This window comes from Herpailurus yagouaroundi, unplaced genomic scaffold (genome assembly GCF_014898765.1).
Source record: "Herpailurus yagouaroundi ecotype Mexico unplaced genomic scaffold, PumYag 160, whole genome shotgun sequence".
In the NCBI taxonomy this organism is placed as follows: Eukaryota; Metazoa; Chordata; class Mammalia; order Carnivora; family Felidae; genus Herpailurus; species Herpailurus yagouaroundi.
Window position 1 is genome coordinate 14553836 of NW_024412401.1, and position 21557 is coordinate 14575392.

The 21557-nt window shown below is 37.0% G+C and overlaps 1 protein-coding gene across 4 annotated transcripts in view; it reads right to left on the reverse strand.

The window, feature by feature from the left end:
- Window positions 1-4307: 4307 nt before the first annotated feature.
- The window catches only part of LINGO2 (leucine rich repeat and Ig domain containing 2), a 508494-nt gene continuing 491244 nt past the window's right edge, over window positions 4308-21557 (reverse strand). For all 4 annotated transcript variants that reach the window (XM_040481442.1, XM_040481440.1, XM_040481439.1 and 1 more), the window contains one exon: window positions 4308-6928. In XM_040481442.1, coding sequence (XP_040337376.1) covers window positions 5073-6893 — 1821 coding nt within the window. In that variant the 5' untranslated portion in view covers window positions 6894-6928 and the 3' untranslated portion in view covers window positions 4308-5072. The remainder of the gene's footprint in view (window positions 6929-21557) is intronic.

A 21557-nucleotide genomic window follows, 5' to 3' on the forward strand; every position in this document is an offset into this window, starting at 1 on the left:
AATTGGAAACTTGTCATTGTTGATTTAAACCATGGTTTACTTGGCTAAACCTTGCAAATTTAGACTTATGGCCCCTAGACCGAGTTTTTGTTATGTGACTTAGCTAAATATCATAGTAAATCAGCTATCATTTTGAGCATGTAGACCTCATTTGTGAAGTTGTCCTTTCCCTATAGCCATATTTTCACTGCAGTGAGAATAAGACGGCTCTCTTGGGGATAAGGAGCTAAGGGAACAATGACCTAGAGATTTGTCAAGTGTTTGCCAAAGTACCAGGAAGCACCTACTGTACCTAACCAACACATGTCATTCTGAAATCAACAATTCAGATAAAATTTCATTATCAAGGCTTCCCACAAAAAGAGGCAGAGTTGCTCTTAAACTCCTCAATCAGAAAATAGGAAGGACTTTACAGAAAGAATGGAGCTCCCAAAGGCAGTGGTGGAAGGCCTGTGGAAATAACCAGGCACATACATGATGTACTTGTCCCATGAGGAATGTTGCTAGGCCCTAATGCTAGTAATAAAGAATGATGTATCTTTACCTAAGTACCCAGTAGAATGAATAGCTTTTGCCCCAAAGGTTTGGTTACTAGATTCATATGTCATAAAATCCCTTTGGAATAGATCATGTGAGCTATATAAAGGTGACCAGGACATAGGAAACAGGGATGAAAGATAACCTAAGTTTAAAGAATTTAGGATTCTTTCTTGGAAGATAGTAACTACGAATTTTAGCAATAAAGGAAATAGAATTAAAATGGATTCAAGTATCTCCCTCTAACCTTTCATTAAATTTGGTAATGTCCTTTTGTCAGGTCTTAGCTTTCTACACTGAAAATCATGATGTATTTTTTCTTTTCTAAAAAGCCTGAAGACATATTACATGTTGCTGAACAGTTTCTGAGCATAGCCCATGGAGTTAAAACAAATGTCTTGACGCAGAGATGAAGGGAAAACCTGGAAGGGTGAGTTCATTTACATGGAGCTGTACTTAATTTTTCTTCTCCCAGATCACATCCTCTCTTTCATACTTTCTAAAATATAAATATGTTTGTTCCTACTTGAGTCATGGAAAGTGACAAAAGTCAGGCTTCAATGCAGGTGAGATTTAAATAATCCCTTTAAAAAATAGTCATCGACGGGGTGTCTGGTTGGCTCAGTCAGTAGAGCGCATGACTCTTGATCTTGGGGTTGTAGGTTTGAACCCTATTCTGGGTGCAGAGATAACTTAAAAAATAAAAACCTAAAAAAGATACTCATAGAAGATTATACAACTTCTGGGTTTCTCTGAGAACTGAGGAGAACAAAATAGTTGACAGAACAATGAAAAAAGAATCTGCCTTCAACACTGTAGGGCACATCCTGAATGCTTTTGTACTATGGGGGAGTTGTTGGTGATAAGCAAAATTTCTGAGAAAGCTTGAGCAAAACTAGAAATCTGACAAATGTCCTCAGGAACTAGGAAGTATAAGTCTGGCAGTTATGGTTTGCATTTTTAAATTTTGAGACTGTTGGAAGAGTTCGTAATTACAAATGCAATGAAAATGAAATGAGGTTTAAAAAAATGAGTACTAGGAAAATTTGGACAAATAGAAATCCCTCACCAGGAACACACTAAGCCAGATTGTTTGGTTGGGTTACCTTACTCTAATGATATGCATTTCAGACACCTGGGGACATAGATCAATTCTCTCAGACTATCAGAACTCTAGCCAGAGAATTTGTTCTTCTAGAGATTTAATGCCTAGAGAAAACAAATATTTCTCTGAAAATGCTTCATATATATTATGTATGTGATACACACACTCACACACACACAAAACTGAAATGCTGAATCAACCCAGCAGTTCAATTCAGAACTAAATGCAGAGCCAAAGAACTGTATTTCTTCTTGAGATACTTTAAGACAAATCCTCTGGGAAGAAGAGGAGTCAGAGATGACTACTAAGAAGAGAATTTGGCCCATGTGCTCTCTGAGCTGTTACTCTCTACCATGGACTACTTTGCTTTAACAAAGATGTAATTTAAAGCTATAAGGGAAAATTCCTTGTGTGTAACTCCATACTAAGCCCCAGAGCAAGTTAATGGAACCCCTGGTCAGAGCTTTACAGATGTAAAAAAGAATCCAAGATCTGCTCCACTAGTGAAGACTGTAGACAATTAAGTAGCCTCAAGTTAACTGTAAACCATTAGGTGATATTTCTGGCAGAAAGCAGCAGATTCTCCTAGAAATATCTGGCTAATACATTTTTATGATCATATCACTTAATGTAGGTGGTATTTTTTTTTTTGTAATCTATTGGAGCCCAATTCAAGTAGTAAATTTTACTCTTATTGGAAACAGTGGGTTTAGGAATACTTCAGAAGAGGACTACTTTAGTACACTGTTGACCAAACTGAGTTTGCTGGAACTCTAGTTTTTCAAGATGTTAACCATGACATCATAAAAGGAAGTGCTTCATGCTCAAGTAAATTAGAGAAACCCTAAGGAGACAATATTAAACAGAATTCTTTTTTACAGGACTTTCAGAGGATTTATTAGGCTCATGTAGATTTTGAACTTCAAGAGGTGGTTAAAGAATGCAGCATTTTCCCCACTTAGTAGTCTATCAAATTTCTTTTGGAACAGTGCTTGTTAATATCTTAAATACATATTATTCCACAGATCAGGGTATGGAAGCCCCTGAAAAAGTGCAGTCTTTCTTCTTCCAATGGAATAATCACAAAATCTTTTAATCTTTTCATGGATGGGTTAACTTTAATCCAATTTCATTTGACTAAGCTGTGTTTGGTTAACTTTTAACAGAAAATAGCAGAATCGAAAAGCCCTTTTGTTAATTGCTCAGTGTTTTCTCTTTTTGTTGGACAATAAGATGAAGTATTTTCTATTAAGTTTTGAAAGACTAGCCCTCCAGTTTGTTCCCTTTTCAGTTTGAAAGATTGCATTCCACCTGCACACAAGAAATAGAAATTGCAGAAAAATCTTGATCTGTATTATTGGATATATAATATAAAGTAATTGCCATGAGTGGAAAATGAATTTCTAAAAGATCGATGATAATCACTAGGAAAGTCAAATGAAAAATGACTTAAACAGGCAATTCTTCAATCTTTCTATCTCATTTCTACCCTTTATTAAGGGAGAAAGGGGTTTTACTGTGCTACTATCCAACTGGCAAAACAATTTCTAGACCTGTCACTTTTTTATTGGGGTCAATTTAATTTTATTGAAGCTCCTCAAAATTTCAAATGCTAAAAAAAAAAAAAAAAAGCCAGCTTTTTGAAAGTCATACCCCCAATCAGATATGTCAAGAACCAAACCTCAGACAGCTCCTATTCACTGTCCAAAAGGGGACTCATTTTCAGGTCCCTCTCAAAATGTAGAAAGTATAGACATTTCCTATCTTTTGCTGATTAAATAGATCGTATTTCATGAATACACTCTATATTCAGTGCTTTATCAGGTCATATGAATATATGCCTTGAAAACCATTCACTGAACATTTAGCCAAATGGAATTATGGCTCATTTGAACCAGATCATTGGTGGTAGTGGCAGGATGCCATTTTTTTTTTTAAACTATGTTTTAAGTAACAATCATTAATACAAACTGAATTGGATAGAGATTCTTGGGTTAGAAGGGTAAAAGTATCTGCACCATTTAACATATTTGTAGGGCTAGTGATCTTAGTTTTTCCTCACTGAGAAAAAACTAAGTGCTGTTTAATTCACCTTTTTTTCTCACCTCTCTATAAACAAGATCAATACTTCTTGTGTACACAAGATAATTTTCAAAATAAAGGAAGCAGGGAAAAAAACCCTGAAGTTACCCATTCAAGATAATACTGTATGTACAGTAAATAGTTGAATAGAAAACATCAGAATGGTAGCTAGATAGTTCCTGGCAGCAATCCAGCCTTCAGACAGCTATCATTGTAACAGATCCTCAGTTGCATTAACATCATGGTATGCCTGGATTCCCCCTGGTTTGTGTTGGCATCTGAGAAAAACTCCTTTTCATCCAGAGAGCTTTTGAACATCGAATTATTGATCTCAGCTACAAGGTAAATTATCACCGTATGAGTATATACAACGACTATATGCGCTTCGATTTCCTATTAACCCATCAGTCTCAACTGATGAAAGTAAAATCAAGTTGTGTTTAAATGGATCATCTTCATTATTAACACCTACCTTGCATTTTACAGGTACAACAAGTGGCACACAACCTTCTGGAGAAACCAAGGGCTTTGTTACAGTAAACTGGTCCAGTGTGATATCACAAGTATAAAAAATATTCCATTCTGTATCAAAACTAGGCACATGCCTTTATTTATAGTAACAGAAGTTAACAGAGATGAGCAGTTTTTCCTTGGGTCCTATTTCTTGGCATCCTACATCAGACAAACTCCTCATTCCACATATCTCTGCCCATAACTCCAGGGATCTAGTCTCAGGGTCATCTCTATGTAAAGGAAGGTGAAATCACACTTGGATCTATAATGGTGAGTAACTAAAAGCACAACCTCTCATTCATATTGCTTTAAAACATATACAGCATATATGTTTCAAAAAAAAGAGTAAAGAATATATTGATTTCTTTGTGGTGCTGAATCAACAATATGGTATGATGCAAGGCTTTAACAAATGATAATCAGAGATACAAATTTTTCTGTAGAGTATGTTTTAGACAAATGTGTCTTTTTAATATGTAAATCCTACATTGTAGGTTGTTCCTTTTTATTTTTTTTTTCTTTTGTTTTTGCAGTGGTAGAAAATGTTGAGTAATTGTCCATGAGCATGAGCCAAAGGTTCAGGTTCATTACTGAGATCCCCAGAATGCCAATATTTGCAATGCAAACAATTAGTATCCCACTGTGAAGGGCTCTGACACATGTCTGCCTGCATGTAGGTGGAGAGTCTCCATAAGAAGTCCTCCTGCTTCCATGGACCCTGCTTTGACACAGGGGCAGCTGTACTTGGCTGCCTTTTAACCTAGTAATTCACTGTGCCAGCTGTCTCACTGGTTACCCACAATGACACAGAAACAATAGTATGAACGGTAGACCCTCAAATCATTTTCATGTTGAACCTCCTGGGTCCAGCCACCTCCCCTTCCACAACAGCACCATTGTTTTTTCGGGGTACATACTCAAGGTCAATGCTGTTTTTGTGCTTGCCTTTCCCTCGGCTCCACACAAAAAGGAGGAGAAAACAAAATAAAACCACTCCCAGGAATGTGAAACAGCCCATGGCTGTAGATACCAGTATTGTTTTAAGGTCCAGGGAAAAGGTATTGACATTGGTGCCATTGGAAATGGTGTCATTGGAGTCAGTCATGTACATAGGGGTCCTGTTGGCATAAAGGAAGCGATCTGAAGTGAATCCTTTCACCGTTAAAGAGGCTGTGAAGGTGTCGTTCCCAGCGGCGTTGCTAGCGATGCAAACATACATCCCACTGTCTTGATCCTGGGCAAAGCGGATTTCCAAGGTGCCGTCGCCCAACACGGTGGCTCTTCCATTGGACTTGGTGGTGATAAAACGCCTTCGAGGGGTCACCCAGGAAATCACAGGCTGAGGGTCTCCATCAGCATTGCATTCTAGCTGGACTGTCTGCCCTTCATCCACTAGCAGATGCTGCAACTTCTTTTCACGGATTTTGGGTTTTTTGCAGGTAAAGTAAAAAGAAAGGGCAGTGCTGTGGAAATCCTTGAAGGATCTCTCACGGATGGTGTCTGGACCAGCACACATGGGCTGCTGGCCGCCAAATTGAAGAGTGGGATGCCGCTGCAGGATCCAGAGGAGACGGCAGTCACAGGCCAGCGGGTTGTTATTGATGCTCAGGACCTCCAAAGCCCTAGGGGAGGAGAAGACATTCTCTTCCAAAGTTTCCAGTAGGTTCTGAGACACGTTGAGCACACGAAGGAAGCGGAGCCCTTGGAAGGAGTGAGGCTCAATGGTGCGGAGCTGGGCCCCCACGATATGGAGCTCCTGAAGGCGGATCAGGTCAGAGAACATGCCTGCTTCGATAGTGCTGATGGGATTGTAGGAGAGGTTAAGATGGGTCAGATATACCAGGTGTTTAAAGGCAAGGAAGGGAACAGTGGACAGGTTGGTATTGGTGATGGAGAGGGATGTGAGGTTAAGACCATAGAGGCTATTGGCAGGCATCATATCCAGTAAAGGCCAATAGTCAATCTCTAGATGTTTCAGGTGGAACAATCTTTTAAAGGCATACACAGGCATATTGTTGATATTGAGATGCTTCAGATGCAGGCTGATGAGGCTGCGGAGGTGGGAGAGGGCTTCTGTTGGTACTGCTGTTAGGTTGCATTTCTCCAGGGTGAGCTGCTCCAAGCTCAGCAGCCCACTGAAGGCCCTGTGTGATATGTAAACCAAATCATTGTCCCCCACTTCTAGAAACTTCAGGTTATGAAGGTCTTGGAACATGTAGTCCAGTAAAATGACAATCTTATTCTCACTAATGTCCAGCTTGGTGAGGTTGGATAGCCCCGTGAATACTCCCAAAGGGACCAGCTTTAGGCGATTGCCTTTTAGGCGGAGGGAACGAAGGTTAAAGAGATTGTTAAATGCTCCTGGCTCCACATTGGCGATGATATTGTCACTCAAGTCTATCTCCTCCAGCAGAGGATATGATATGAATTCCTCAGGGTTGACACTTTTCAGCCTGTTCTTGCTGAGGTCCAAGATTTTGGTCTCGATGGGAATGCCCTCTGGGATGGCGATCAGCCGCCTTCTGTGGCAGCTAACAGATTTGTTCTGGGCAGAGCACTCACAGCGAGCAGGGCAGCCGATGGTGGATCCCATGAAGAGTAACACCACAGCCAGACCCAGGAATGGCTGCCAACATGATATGGCGGTGTGAAGCATGACTCCACTTCTTAGTCTACACCTCGGTCACGGGCCTGCAGGAGAAAGGAGCACGAAAAGTTGAGTTTGGACATGGATAGGTAGATGAAACAGCAAGTACAATGGAATGGACCCTGGATATGGAATCACACCCATGTGGGTTGAAAGCTGAGAGCTGTCCTTATTGCTACATGAGGTAAGTTGTTTTGCTCCCTGTAGTTTGGTTTTCTTGGCTGTAAAATGAGGGTGATAATATTAATAGCATCCTATACTTATGACAATGTCAGTATTTGACAATGAAAGAGAGACACTGGCAGAGACTGTGAGGCCCAACAGCATACATTTCACAAAAGGCTCTATTTTGAACTCAGACAACGACAACAGAGGTCAATGGTTAAGAGGAAACCTATTCAGTTTGAATCCTTGTTTGTGTCTCTAATGTTGGGATATCATCCTCTGTTCAGAATGAAGCTAATAGAAGCTTCATTCAATGTCAGGCTCTGAGGTTCAAAGTACAAACAAAGGTACATCCACTATAAGAGGTTGGGGCTTTATTTGCTTCATATATAAACTTTCTATTAAAAACTTTCAGTTAGAAGGTATACATCCTTCAGAATTCAGTCAGTCTTAATCTATGAAGGGGTTTTCTTTTTTGAGGTAAGCAGAAAGATCTTAAACATATCTTCATATTCTTGGTATTTTAATTATAGGGGAGAGGCAGAAACAAGGCACCATAATGGCTACTATGATGATGAAAATGCTTTCTTTAAGATTTTGGGTTACACGGACACCTGGGTGGCTCAGTTATTTAAGCATCTGGCTCTTGATTTCCATTCAGGTCTTTACCTCACGATTGTGAGTTTGAGCCTGACCTTGGGCTCTGAACTGACAGCATGGAGCATGCTTGGGTTTCTCTCTTTCTGCCCCTCCCCAGTATGTATTCTCTCTCTCTCTCTCAAATAAAGAACAAAAAAAAATTGGGGGTTACATAGTGAAGAGTGTAAAGAGTCGTACTTCTAAGAAAAAAAAAATAAATGAACTTTCATATTAAATTCCAACCCAGTGAACATGTTAAACTGCACTTAAATAGGCATCAGATGATGTTGGAAATGAGTATGCTTTAACTGGAGATAGTTAACAGACACTGAACTCGCTGTTCTTGTGAAGAGCAAGAGATGTGTTGTTGAGCTTTGCTTCTCGACATGAGATCCTGAGGCATACACTTCATCCACAAACACCTTTTTTGTTGTAAGTCTCAGTAGTGAAAACCAATATTTGTAGATAAAAAGTTATTGATCAATTTTAATATTCACTCCTAGATTGTACAAGAGCAATTAAAAGTACATTCTCCAATCACAGTATTTACATATATGTTATACATGTAATGCTATGTCTACATCCACATAAATGTATCTGTGAAAAAATAACTAGGATCAAACTTAATGGTGGATCACTAGAGGAATGCCTCCCAAATGTAGAAATAAGGCAAAGATTGAGAAAGTGCTAGCGACATCAATTATATAGGAACACAGGAATTATTATTATTGGAAAAGATAATGGTAAAACTATAATTGTTGGTAAATTAATGTCTACCTTGAAAATCAAAGCAAATCACCCAAAAATAATTAGAATAGGAGAATAAGTAAATTAACATGTTACAAAATGAAAACATTTAGAAAACATAGTCGCAAATGAGTAGTCATGGCACCTCTGAGAAAGTTAAGTACCTCAGAATAAATTTTAATGAGAAATACATAGAATGCGACATATATTCAGTCTTGAGAAAACAAAACATATACAAAACAAAACATATACAAAAGAGACATATACTACGTATTTTAACAGATTCAATATTATAAAGACATTGGTTCTCAGTATATACATATGTCACAGAGATAATATTTTTGGATTTGAATACTCAAGTTCATTTCAAAGAAGATAAAATGAGTAATTAGAAATATTAAACAATAGTAATGGCAATAGACTTACTCTACAAGATATTTAAATATAAGTTGTAAAACTACAATAAAACAGCATGATACACAAAAATGGAGTCAATGAAACAGAAAATAAGGAATTATATATAAGTATATCTGAAAAGTTAGTATAGGTAAAAGGTGGCATGTTAATTTAGTGAGAAAAATATAAATGTTTGGCTATTTAGTGGGAAAAGTTACACAACTTTACTTGTTCCAATAAAATAAATTCTAGATGAATTGAGAAATAAAATGCATGAACAAATAATGTGTTAGGAGGAAATTCAATAATTTTATAATAGAGCTGAAAGGAATTTTCTAGGAATAAAGCTAGAAACTGAAAGAAAATGATCTATTTGATTGTATGTATTTAAAAAACAATAGCATAACAAACGAATAAACAGCATATCTATTCAACACCCAAAGGCAATTGTCAAATTGGAGAATAGACTCATAATAGATAAGGGATTAAAGATAGTATTAAATAAACAGCTCTTATTAATCATCAAGGAAAAGAGGTAAATGTCAATGGAAAATAAGGCAATGAATGTAATACAAACTTAAAACAGCTAACCAATATATGAAAAGGTGACCAACTTCACGGGTATAAGAGAAGAAATGTAAATTAAGCAACAGGGGAATATCATTTTTACCTTTCATATTAACAAAGTTTAGTAATTTTATCCAGAATTAACAAGAGTAGAAGGAACTGATAGAAGAAATATAAGCTGAGACAACCTTCAATAAGTTCAGGGAGAACAATGATGAAGGTTACTTGATACATTAAATATATCTCAGTTCCATATGTTCACCCCTTTGAACCTTTTTTTTTTTCCTAACTTGCGATTTTTTAAAGTTTTTTTTTTCATTTATTTATTTAGAGAGCATGACAGTTTGTGCTCACATGCTCACCTGCAAGTGGGGGAGGGGCAGAAGAGAGGGAGAGAGAGAATCCCAAGCAGGCTTTGAGTTATCAGCATGTAGCCCCATGAGGGGCTCCATCTCAGGAACCATGAGATCATGATCTTAGTGAAATCTAAAGTCGGATGCTTAACTGACTGAGTGACCCAGGTGCCCCCTAACTTGTAATCTTTAAAAACCACTTTATTGAGGTGAGATTGACATACAAAAAACTGGGTATATTTAAGACATACAAGTTGATGAGTTGGGAGATGAGTACACATCCGTGAATTCATCATCACAATCTATGCCAATAAACATATCCATGCTTCAAGTAGAGGGTGGATCTGATGAACAATTTTTTTTTCTGAAGATCTATCATAAGGAAATAATTTAACTAATGTACATAGATGGATGTTTGGTACAGGTTCATCTGGGTTCACTTTGCTCTTTTTATTTTCTTCGTAGGGTGGAACCCTAGATCATTGATTTTGAACCTTTCTCATTTCTAATACAAGCTTTTAAAACTATAAATCCATGCATTGCTTTAACTGCATTTCAGAAATTTTAGTGTGTGTGTGTGTGTGTGTGTGTGTGTAATTATTCATTGAAAATATTTTTCTAATTTACTTTGTTCTTTTTTGACCCATGGATGATTTAGGATTGAGTTAGCTTCTTCCAAGTATTTAGGTAGATCTTTTCTAGAATCTTTATTTTATTGTGTAATTCTGTTGTGGTCAGAGAACTACTCTGCACCTTCCAATCTTTTGAAATTTACTGAGATTGTTTTACAGATCTTTTATGATTAGAAAGAGTCCATCTTTGTCTCTGATAATACTCATTGTCTTCAACTCATTTTGAATGATTAATATAGCCACTCTAGCTTTCTTGAGCTTAATGTTTTTATGGTACATCTTTTTCCATCCTTCACCTCTAAACATATTTGTGTCTTTGTAGTTTCTTTTATAGCCAGCATGTGGCTAGTTCTCACTTTTGAATCAATTTCATGATCTCTGCAATCTCTACCTTCTGTTAGATTGCTTTCTCCACTTACATTCTGATTGCATTCTGGGGTGCCATTTTGCTATTTGTTGTCTACTGGTCACTATTTGAATTTTTTGTTCCTTTCTCATCTTAATCTATTTTTAGTATAACATTTCAATTCTTTTGACTTTCTCTATATTTATGTACATTTTATTTAATGCTCTAGGGATTACAGTACACATCTTTAATTTATCACAATCTATTTAGAGTTATCAAAGTGCTTTAGGCAAAATACATGGTAACCTTGCAACAGTGTATTTCCATTTCCATCCCCTCCCCTCCAACATCATCCTTCATGGATAGAGATACAGTAATTTCTAGGCACAGAAAACAGTACAATGGCATGGACACAGTGGAAACACTCTGTGATTGGAGAATTAAAGTAGTCCACAATAGATGGAGCAAATACAGGAGAGAAATAGAAAAGAGGCTGAAGAGGTAATTAGAGGAATGATTTAGAATGGGCTTGTAAACTGTGATAAGCTGTGTGCACTTTATCCTGAGGGCAACAGAAAGCTATTAAAGTGTTTTATGCAAAATAGTGATATGATCAGATTTATATTTGGGGACGATTAATCTGACTGCAGCATGAAAAATAGATAGGCAGGAGGGAAAAAGTTGAAACTCTGGAAGCTGTTAAATTCATTCAAGCCAGAATAAAAGTGGTCTTGATTAGGGCCATAGGAATAGGTTTGGGTAAATGGATAGACTCAATATGTGTTTAGAAATGATTTAGTTATGGATGGGCTATGAGAGATATAGGAGAAGAAGATGCCAAGATGATTTCTAGCCTTTTGTCAACTGGATAGGACTTAGTGTCATCCATTGAGATGGCAAGCTTAAGGAGAGTTACTGGATGAGGAATTCCTGGTTTCCTCAAATGTGTCTATCAGTGGGCCAAGATGTGTGGGTTCTCTGGGCAGTTTACTGTTTTACTCCTTGAAAATGTTTTTCAAATGCTTTTAAAGTATTTCTTTGGTAGAAAAGGGAAAGTGTATTTTCTATTACAACTGCAGGACTCTTTATGTTCTAGATAAAAGTTTGATTACACACTCTGTATTTCTCAGTTTATTTTGAATTGAAGGTAAAAAGTGAGGTTTTCTTTTCTTTTTTTCTTTTCATAAATTCTACTAGAGAGTTTAATCTTCTTTGGCAGAGTTTGTTCAATCTGCATATCACCAGTTAGATAAGGAGATAACTGGCATTCTATTTCAGATTTGTTCCAGTAATGCTGTAGGGAAAGTTTATTTTATTGTTTGGGTCCCTTAATCTGGCTGAGTGTGTCTAACATACGGGATGACAGTATCTAATTTCAGTCATAGCTGCAATTTAATCAGAAAGGAGCTTGAATAAGATGGATAGTATCTGGAATTTTTTCCCTAAAAATTGGTTATTTTGGTTCCAGTAGAAGGGTGGATAAGTACTTAGCAAGCAGGCAGCAGACAAGCTCCCATCAGATGCGGAGTACCTTTCCTCTTCTACCATAGTCTTTCAGTGAGGCAGAAGTAGATACTTTGGGGCCATATCTCCTCATCATTCTTTGATGTAGTTTGGAAACTGTGTAGGAAGGCTGTGTTTTATTATTCTCATCACAAATATTGTTCACTTTTAGTCCAGAAGGGCCAACTGCTGACTCCACTTAGCTTTCACTGTCAGCAGAAGCCTTACAATCAAAGCTTTCTTGTCATGTCTGACTGTGACCAAGGTTTGACAAGATGAACTTCATTTCATTAAGAATAAAGCAGGGACTAAAATCTGTAGGGAGCTGACTAGGGCCTTTCTATTAATTCTGATCAAAGGGACTCTCAGGTACACTGATTATACCTTTCTAAACCTAGTAGGTAAAGTTGGATATTTTGATACTTAGACTTTTTGTGTGCTGGGTATTTATTTTAGAGCTTGTGCTATTAATGTAAGAAACACAAACTAAAACATCAGAAGTAGGCTTAAAGAAGGAACAGAAATAGCAAAAATGTGGATCCAGAAATACCTAGATCACACTCTGAGTTTGACCTTTTTTAGCTGTTGAACATAAGTAGGAAGATGATGTCTCTGATTCCCAACTTCTCTGTGAAATTGTGGTAATAAAGGAGAATAAGTGTAAGGATCAAAGATGGTCCATGTAAGGTGCCTAGCACATAGATAACAGTGGTCATTATCATTTTTTTATGGGATGATGGTTTGGTTTGTTGAGATATCATGCCCAATAAAAAAAAATGCCAAATCATGCATTTCCTCTGAGTACAGACTGCGAGAATATTAGAGAAAAAGGTCCTCAAATGGATGATACAGTGAGAAGGAAAAATGGAAAGCTTTAAGCAGCCTACATCTAAGAAAACAAGAAGTAAAGGAAAGAAGTGATAGTTGCTGGATGTTGTTTAAAAAGTAAGTTTAGAAAAGAAACAGCTGCATTAATAGATGATAAGGTAATGATAAATTGTTTATGCTGGGAATCCTATGGTTAATTTAGTTCTCTGGCAGATGAACAAGGGAACAAAAACAATAAATGGAGAGCAGAGAAATCTCTTTAAATGTTCACACTAGCTAATGGTAGGATTTTTTCCCCCAATAAAGCTATTTTGCAATAGAGAGAGGTGGGTGCTGAGGGAGGTGGGGAAGAAAAAGAAAGCATTTAATGAAAAAGGTGTCCAAAATACACCTGAGGGGATAGTGTCAAGGTGTCTAGAACTGTAAATTCAGAAATTCCGGTCTGTGCTAAAATCAGATCCTGAAGAGCTGTGGAAGTTGTTTAAGACATTTGAAAACTAAGAAATCAATTTTAGTGTAAGTCTTGAAATTCATGAGGGTTTCCTATGTTCTTTGAAGGACCCCCAGTGTACACTGGATTTGAACTTTCTACAGAATAAAATTTATCCTTCTACATGATCTCCAATTACCCTCCGAAGCATTGTATTTTTACCTTTTTCTCTTGACTCAATTTTTGTAGGGTGGAAATAGAAACTTTCAATATCGAGGCTCAACCTGAAAAGCATTCAAGGAGAAAGTGAAAACAGCCAACATGAAAGCCAGATTTGGAGAGCATCCATGGTTTTTTATATTATAAAATAATATTTTTTAAACACAAGTCACAAATGTAATGATTAAATCACTCAGTGGCTCATGTAGGTAGGTGTACATGTACATGTACATGTAGGTTACCCACTACTGCAGATACCTCCCTTAAGTACATGCAGATTGCCAATTGTGTAAATAGCTGAAGATAGCATTTTGATCTGTAGTTGGTTAGTTAACTCACATTATCTATATAGGCTTGAAACCAAATGATAATTGCAAATATCTATCTGTATAAAAAATAGCTGTTAATATGATTTAATGCAATGAAATTAATATAAAATGATCATACAACTAGTAAATTGAACAAGCAGGACTCACAGATGTAGTCAGACAGCATATTAAGATTTTTTTTCTATTGTCCCTTTGTAATTGATTCAAGAGAGATCAGGAAACTTCTTATTTACCTGCAGCTTTTATAAATAACTTAGTGTCCTCTGAGACTGGGATATTTGAAAACTGGTTCCTCTTATGGGGCAAATTCTGGGGCTCTTTGGGACTCACATGATCACAGGCTATCTCAGCTATATTTCCCTTGATCTGGAAGAGTGAATCTCTATTCTGGCTTGTGGAGTACTCCTGCCACTGTCCCTAGGAATAATCACCAGCTAATTTTTGCTGAGGCCCCATTAACGTCCCAGTGGCATTCTTGAAAGGACCTGAGACATGTATTGGTGCTCTCATGCTTTTTGCTCTCATTTTGCACGGGGAAAACTCAGTTGCCCAGAAAAACTCTGTCAATGCAGAATAATCCCAATACAGCGGCAACTTTGTCCACTCTGCCACAAAAGAGGCTGTCTAGCCTAATATGTATTCTCTAGATTTTTCAGGAAGAAGTCAGAAGTCATGATGTGCCCTTAACTACAGTGGAAGACTAGGAAGGATTCCACACATCTTCTGGAAGCACTTGTGTCTCTACCCTGCTTGTTGGTTGAGTCATTTGCCAAAGGTCATATATCCTTAATCAGTAATGGCACCACCATTTCTATGAAAATTGTTCAGCTTCATAGGCAGAGCTCTTAACTTTTATCCTGTGCTCCTTTAATCCTTTCTCATATAGTATGACTAAATACAACTCATCTCAGATAGCAACTATTTAAGCAACTAAGAAAGTAATGCTTCCTTTTAAAATTTCCTCATTTTTCCCTCTGGGCTATGCTTTGGTGTCTTTTTTCATGGTTCTGATTCCATTTTCCACTGGACTGTATCTATTTCAAAACACAAGTTCATTTTGTATTCAAGTGACTAGTAAACAATTAGCAGAGCTTGTTTTAAGTCATTAATTAATAGTTTCTGTTTAATCTTTCCTCAAATTGGAGAGCCCTCTGTTCTTGTGATTATTTTCATCTCTTTGAAATGCAAATTATTTGCTCTTCTCCCACAGTTCTGAGTTTTTTTGGCCTACATAGAAATACTTGGACATACAGAATATGCACATTCTACTTAAACCTTTTAAAGATGAAAGTGCTTTTTGTCTAGCTTTGAGATCTCTCTTTGAAATTAATATTATTAAAGGGTAGTTGGCTAAGATGCTGAGGGCCTCACAAATGTGCAGTGCTTCAAATCTGTATGGCATTATAAGGTAATGGCTAAGAGGATAGATACACAAAATAAAGTGTTTAAGTCTGAACTATCTCTTATTCTCAGTTTTCTTACCTTAAAATGGGAATTATAGTAACTACCCTACTGTTATTGTGAGAGTAGAATGTCATATGCATATGATGTCAGAGTTCCATACATATTGGCTATTACTGTTCTTTATTTGGAGAATTTACTTGAGAATTATTATTGTTATTTATCTGGAGAAAGGGAAATATTACAGATGATGGCTCTTAGACATATAAAATTTCTTACTTGGAGGGAGTACTAAAAGCCTATCCATCCTGCAGGGATAGTTTTCTGGAAACACTGGGTTAACCTTTTGAGGTAGATGTTAAGATTTGGTTAGGTATCTCATATCACAAATGAGAAAATTCAGGAAACCACAATCTAGGGTAAAAATTCCTGCCGGTTAGTCATTTAAATCCCTCTGAAGGTAGAGTTAAAAAAATAAAATGTTGCCTGCCTTTCTGTACTAACTGCTCAGTCCTCAAGATCCACTCAGGCCACTCTCTATGAAATGTCCACATTTCTATGAAGAAATGTCCACTTTTCTATGAAGTGACCACAGAAGACCAGTATTTCTATTTCATAAGATTATTAAATTTTACTTGGGAAAATAAAATCAAATGGAGTAGAATTCTGTTAAGTAGTTCCCCTTTTAAATTCTTGATTTTTATCTATTGTCTTGTGAAAAACTAGACTCTTTTTGAAGTATGAGTCTTCATGAATGAAGGGGAATCTTGCTGGAGATTACCTGGTTTTAATTAGTTGGTGCTGAAAGCACCTAGACATTTTAGCTCCTTTCTTATTTAAAGCTGTTCAGACAAGATAGCTGTCTTAAATCCCATCTGGAACATTCTGGAAATGAACAAATATAAATTTCTGCAGGCTTTTGTAACAGATAAATCCTGAAATCCCAGGGGCTTAAACCAGTAGTTTATTAGTTCTGCTCCATTAAAACACCGAGGGACTTGTGCCTGTGTATTTTTTGTCTCCACACTCATTGAGATCTTTGAAGTCCTTTCCATTCCATATGGAGAAAGAAGGAGGATTATGGGTAAGAGAGCCAGACCTGACAATAGCACTTGTAATTACTGCTCACATTTCTTTAGCCAGAATTCAGTCTCATGGGCACATCTAACTGCATGGGAGGCTGGCAAATCGGTTTGGTAAGCAGCTAGCCATTCTCTTCCCAAAAAAAATATTAATTGATCTTAATTATCAATCTAGTATGCAAGGATATATTAAAGCTTCTATTATTAGCTTATTTACAAATTATTCCAGAAAAGATTTAGACATCTGGAAAATTACCTTATCATCTATCTAAAATATCATTGATGTAATTTTGCATTTATCTGACTTTTTTACACATTAGAGAAACAATCATATCTTGCTACACTAAGGTTCAACTGTGGCATTTAGTGATGTACCCATCTTTGTCAGATACAGAATTGCATCTAAAATTCCCATTTTTCTATTCTTAATTCATACTAAGTCATTATTAGATTCCTAGGTGACAGGATTTCTAACATTTTTCCAGCTACTTTCTAGATGAGAAAATGAAGGTGAAATGCAGCTTTTTTTTTTTAACAAAAAAGCTATACAGTAAACAGACTATGCAAGAGTATGTAGTTTTTATATCCCAAGACATTCATAACAGATTTTAATGTCTAAGTAGATACTTGTAGAGGTTCCCTTCATTTAACAACTGATGACTGCCAAGTGATTTCTTAAATTCCCTCTGCGAAAGAGCAGGGAAACTGTCAAAGAAAAAAGTATATTTAATTCAACTCCATATACATATACTAGGTAGCTTCTACATGCAAGGCAGAGCTGGGGACAGAGATGAGTAAATGGAATTCTTGTTTTCAAACATTTGGTAGTCTAGTAAGGAAATTCTGTCCAGTAAACAAAGTAATGATATTAATATCATTCTCCCAAATTGGAATCAAATTATAACTTTAAACATCAAAGACACATGTTACTACATTATTTAATAAATTCAAATATTGCATAAAACCATGACCAGTCATGGAGAAGTAATTTCATTATCTGTGATTCATCTTCTCAAGTTGACTATTATGCAGGCATTAAAACTATTGTTATAGGAGATACTTAACAACTTGAAAGATTTTTACATAAAAAATGTAAATTGAACAAAGTGGGATATGAATTTGTATCTCTATTGTGAATATAGTGAAGGGAAAAATACCCTTAGGTATTGAAAGATTGTAAAGAAGTACACCAAAGTGTTAAGTGTCAGAATATCCACTGCTCATAGCACAATCAATTCTATTTGTTTCTTGTTCAACAAATGTTTTCAATGTCCATTATATTACACTAATTTTGAAAAAAAAACCAACAACATAAAAACATGATGAAAATCTTTTGAAATTCAATCACAGCAAACCTCTGTGCTAGTGGATAACTGATATATTGACATGACCTGCTATGTTTTTTATTAGTTACTTAAAGGGTCGCCTTCCAAAGTTAGGGAAGAATTTAAGTCCCATTTTGGTGACCGTTTCTGTTTTCACTGTGACTATCATAGTGCTTGTCAGTATCTTCGTATTCCCCTGCATATATTAGGTATGCTCGTGTCTCATCTGCTCTAGTAGAATCTAGATCTAGGTTCTTGAAGTCGCACCTATTTGCCTTCTTGGAAGAGCACTTCTTAACCATGGTAGGCTCAAACTGCAGGTGGAGAGTAAGTGAAAAAGGAAGGACTCAAAGTCATGGATGCTAGAAAGGGAACTATCCACAAGCCTCAGCCCGACCTGTAGAGTAGATCTTTCCATGTATACATGTGCTTTTTATTGCCTATCTGTCTCATGAAGGAAGAAAGGTGGAGGACAGTACTCTTTTGCTCAGCGCAGTACCTTGAGCAAAGCAGGTGGTAAGCCTCTGCTAATAGGTGATAATAACAGTAGCAGTTTCCAAATGTCATTCTTGTTATCACTGTCTTAACTTTTGTTGACTCTATACAGTAAATAGGATAAACAACACAAAATTTTCTTTACAAATTATGAGAGAGAGAGAGAGAGAGAGAGAGAGAGTGTGTGTGAGCGAGCGAGGAAGGGGCAGACAGAGAATCCCAAGCAGGTTTCCTGATGCCAGCACAGAGCCTGCTGTGGGACTCAAACCCACGAACTATGAGATCATGACCTGAGCTGAAACCAAGAGTCAGACATTTAACCATCTGAGCCACTCAGGCGCCCCTTACTGTATAATTGAAATAGAGAAACAGAATGGAAATTAATAAATGGAAAAGTATTAAAAAAACATACAATGGAAGCAAAAGGCTATTTTCTAGCTAAAATTTCTTATTTTCCAAAGCTCTGAACCAGAGACCTGTTCTCCTTCAGAGAGGTGTTCAAACTGAGTCTCCTCACTGTAGTAGGAGCATGGTAAAGTTAAAAGGCACTAACTTTATGCTTATTAATTCATGATTACTAAACGTTTTGTACAATCTAAATTCAGAGTATTGCATTGGAATGCATCGCACACTTTGGGGGAAATACATTAAAGACTTATGGAACAGGCTTTTTGCTCCTGACATTTCATGTGTTGGGATTCTGTAAAAGCAGTAGGAGTCAAACATGGGACAGATGCTGGAATGGGGACTCTCACTCAGCCCTTTGTGGACACTCTCTACCTTCCATGCTCCCACTCTCTCTCCCAGTGCAGTGCTGGGCATGGCTTTCCGTCTTACTGCTTGGCACCAATTGGTACAGATAGAGTATTAGTGAATATTCTTCTTTCATTTGAGTTACTTCTTTTTTTTTTTTTAATTTTTTTTTCAACGTTTATTTATTTTTGGGACAGAGAGAGACAGAGCATGAACGGGGAAGGGGCAGAGAGAGAGGGAGACACAGAATCGGAAACAGGCTCCAGGCTCTGAGCCATCAGCCCAGAGCCTGACGCGGGGCTCGAACTCACGGACCGCGAGATCGTGACCTGGCTGAAGTCGGACGCTTAACCGACTGCGCCACCCAGGCGCCCCTCATTTGAGTTACTTCTAATGAGGGAACTGAGAAATCACATCTTAATTGATTTCTTGGTTTATTTCTTTCAGTTGCAAATATATACAAAGGGATGAGAACTTTATTGTATACATATACACATGTGTGCATGTGAGTTGATACCTATTTATCTCTTTGGAGATTATAGTCGCACACTACATACAAATACACTATACATGGTAATACTGTGTAAAGTGTGTGTGTGTGTATAGTCACATGTATTAGGGAAGCTTGTATGTATTTGCCAGTTGATTTGTATTTTGGTAAACATTTCCTAGAGTCCTAGGGAATCATATTACCTGCTAATTAACCTCATCTGGATAAATTGTCTTGAAAGAAAACTAATAAATGACTCAGCAAATCCAAATTTTCATGACTAAAAAATTACAGTCAAAATCAAAGTATGAAAGAGCTCAGCATTTAAAATAGCTTTCATAAGGGTAATGGATTGTAGCAATTCCAACTTTGTTTTATGGAAAACAATGTCATTTGAGGTTTTAGTTCAGCCACTTCAAGGGTATAATTTATGTTATGTTTGTGTGAAAACTTGAGTATTTAAAAGCAAGTGAAAGCTTAATTTGGTATTTTGATAAGAAAACTGATTTAAACTAGGCCTATTAGTACCTAATAATGTGTGGCCAGAAAAAAAAAGGCAATACTAACTAAATTTCTGGTACAATTTATTTATAGGCCTTATTAAGGACTGTCCCATTTTATATTTCAAAATAATGATAATAAATTTATGACATGCTTACTTGAATATGCACTATATTCTTCAGTCCTCAAGACAACCTCCGCTGAGAGAGCAACTGTTCTCCTTACCATCTTACAGAGATGCCGAAACTGAGTTCTAGGTCAATTTTCTTGTACAAGGTTATATAGCAAAGAAGGAGTAGAAGTGGGATTTCAGCTGAGGTCTTTCTGGCTCTAAAGCCCAGTTACTCTGTTAAAAACAACTCTGGGGATGCCTGGGTGGCTCAGTCAGTTAAGCATCTGACTTCTGCTCAGGTCATGATCTAGTGGTTCAAGGGTTCAAGCCCCACATTGGCCTCTGTGTTGACGACTCAGAGCCTAGAGCCTGCTTCAAATTCTGTGTCTCCCTCTCTCTCTGCCCCTCCCCCACTCACACTCTGTCTCTTGCTCTCTCAAAAATAAACAAACATTAAAAAAATAATTAAAAAAACCTCAACTTATGGTAACTAATTTGGATGTAAATTAAACAACAACAACAACAACTCTGGGTGACAGGTGGTATTATTTCTTTTCTATTTTTTTTTTATGAAATTTATTGTCAAATTGGTTTCCATACAACACCCAGTGCTCATCCCAACAGGTGCCCTCCTATTATTTCCCTATCCTTAATGGAATATGCAACTGGGGCTTAGGGAAGTCTGAGCAACTAGATCAAGGCCATTCATGCAGTAAGTGGTAGGGCTAGGATTCAAACTCAAGTCTGTCACTGACTACATAGTCTAGCTTAACTTCCTCCATTTATCTCTGCAAAGACACAGAATCCGCCATAGCAGAGGGACAAAGAACTGCTACTTCTCAACATATTTTATAGATTAAATAAGTAACATTCATTATATAACTTACTGGTTTTAGCTTTACTAAGGTCTCATAATGGTGTGTTAATATTGCATGCTCTCAGCATGGCAAAACCCAAGATGGGAAACACATTTGTGTTTGCTCTGGTGATCTAGGTTTTCCATAGATAGAATGGCCACAGAGTACACCACCCAAACTGGGACACTTCTGTGAAGGGGTGGGGGCAGTATTCATAATAATGCTGGGTAAGAGGTGAAAACACTGTCCAAGGCAAAGAAGGATACATGGCCACTATCCTGGAAGCATATAGATTTCCTTCCTCATAGCCATATGTCGGTGTTTCCCTTGGATTCTGGGGTTCTGCTGTAACATTTTTTATCCTGGAAGCCGATCTCAAAACTGAGTACTTTCAATGTAAATCTGAAGAAAAATATATTTGTTTCATCTTAATGGATTAATATAGTTTTAGGACAAAACTCTCTAAGATCAAGTAAGAGGTATGGGGTTAGAATCAAGAAAAT